Source organism: Emiliania huxleyi, assembly GCF_000372725.1.
Source record: "Emiliania huxleyi CCMP1516 unplaced genomic scaffold EMIHUscaffold_8005, whole genome shotgun sequence".
Taxonomy (NCBI): domain Eukaryota; phylum Haptophyta; order Isochrysidales; family Noelaerhabdaceae; genus Emiliania; species Emiliania huxleyi.
The window spans coordinates 1-1,295 of NW_005196015.1; the positions used below are offsets into that span (position 1 = coordinate 1).

At 63.9% G+C, this 1,295-nt stretch overlaps 1 protein-coding gene across 1 annotated transcript; it reads left to right on the forward strand.

Moving 5' to 3' along the window:
• Window positions 1-726: 726 nt before the first annotated feature.
• On the forward strand, window positions 727-1,251 carry EMIHUDRAFT_258673 (hypothetical protein; the record flags this gene model as incomplete). The annotated part of the gene is made up of 1 exon (XM_005759259.1): window positions 727-1,251. One exon carries the CDS (start codon window positions 727-729, stop codon window positions 1,249-1,251), a length of 525 nt encoding a protein of 174 aa, XP_005759316.1.
• Between the last annotated feature and the right edge of the window lie 44 nt (window positions 1,252-1,295).

Sequence of the window (1,295 nt, forward strand, 5' to 3'; positions counted from 1 at the left end):
TGGCCAAAAGGGGGGGGAACAAACACGCCCGCCTCCGTTGGCCACTCCTCCGCCTTTGGGTACCCCGAAGAGAAGGCCCGCCGGCTAAACATGGGCTGCAAGGCGCGCGGGCAGCCCGGCCAACCCTTCTCCCACAAGACCGGCCACGGCTACGTCAAGGCGCATCGCGGTTTCTACCACGACGCGATCTTTGTCAAGCGCAACAACTTCAACCTGCTGCTCCACGAGACGTTCGGCGGCGGCTTCTCGCCCACCGCCGTTCTCAAGCTGCGCCGCCTCGCGCGCAAAGTCGCGCGCGGCAGCGTCGACCGCACGGCCTACTCGCCCAAGTACTCGCTCTCTTTTATGTCCCACCATGCAGAGCGCATCTCTCTCTCTGTCGTGCGAGGCGTGAACCGCGCCATTCGCTCTCACCTGGCAACCCTGTCTGCACGTCTCGCGCGCGCGTGAACAGGGCTCCAGGCCCCAAATGACGTGTGAGTGTTAGATTTGTTTGGTATTGCTAAAAATCACGAACGACGAGCTGGAGAGCTGGCGTCATAACGCGACCAGAGGGTGGCTGGCGGCGATTGACGACCGAGCGGAGACGCAAGGAAGCAACGAAAAACAAATATAACAGGGGTCCCGTACCATGCGGAATCGACCCTATCCAGTGCTCAAGTGCTCAAAGATAACAAAAATTCACCGTCTGTGTACCTGGCTACGTACGTCTCTCTCTCTGTGTGTATGCGCCTCCTGCTGCACGCCGCTCTGGCCTCAGCAAAAGTTGAGACGCTCCACCCACCAGGCCAAGCCGCCGCCTTTTTCGAAGCGCCCGCCGGCCCCGAGCCGTCTGTCGAGAAACTGTCGCCAAGCAGCCTCGCGAAAGCCCGAGGGTCACTCGTGCAGCTCCGGCACCGCGGCGTCGTATTCGGGCTATTTCTACCGACCGCGCAGCGCGAAGGCGAAGCCTCGCCCGTCCTCGTGTTTCTGCACGGCCGCGGGGAGAGCGGCGGCTTTGCCGTCGCCAACGCACAGTCGCTCCCGTGGCTGCTGTCGAGAGGCCACAACGCGTCCTTCACCGCGTCCTTCCCCTTCATCGTCGTCGCGCCGCAGTGCCCACAGGAGTGCGCGAGCGAGAATGGATGGCGGTCCGACGTGCTCCGCGGCGTGGCTGAGCTCGTGCACGACTGGGCGAGAGCCTACAGCTGCCGAGAGGGCTCCGCCGTGACCTGCCGGAAGGGTCAGCTGGCCTCTGCCGGTCGCAGGTGACCACGGACCTGCGTGGGGACCCAACGCGCGTCTACCTGACCGGC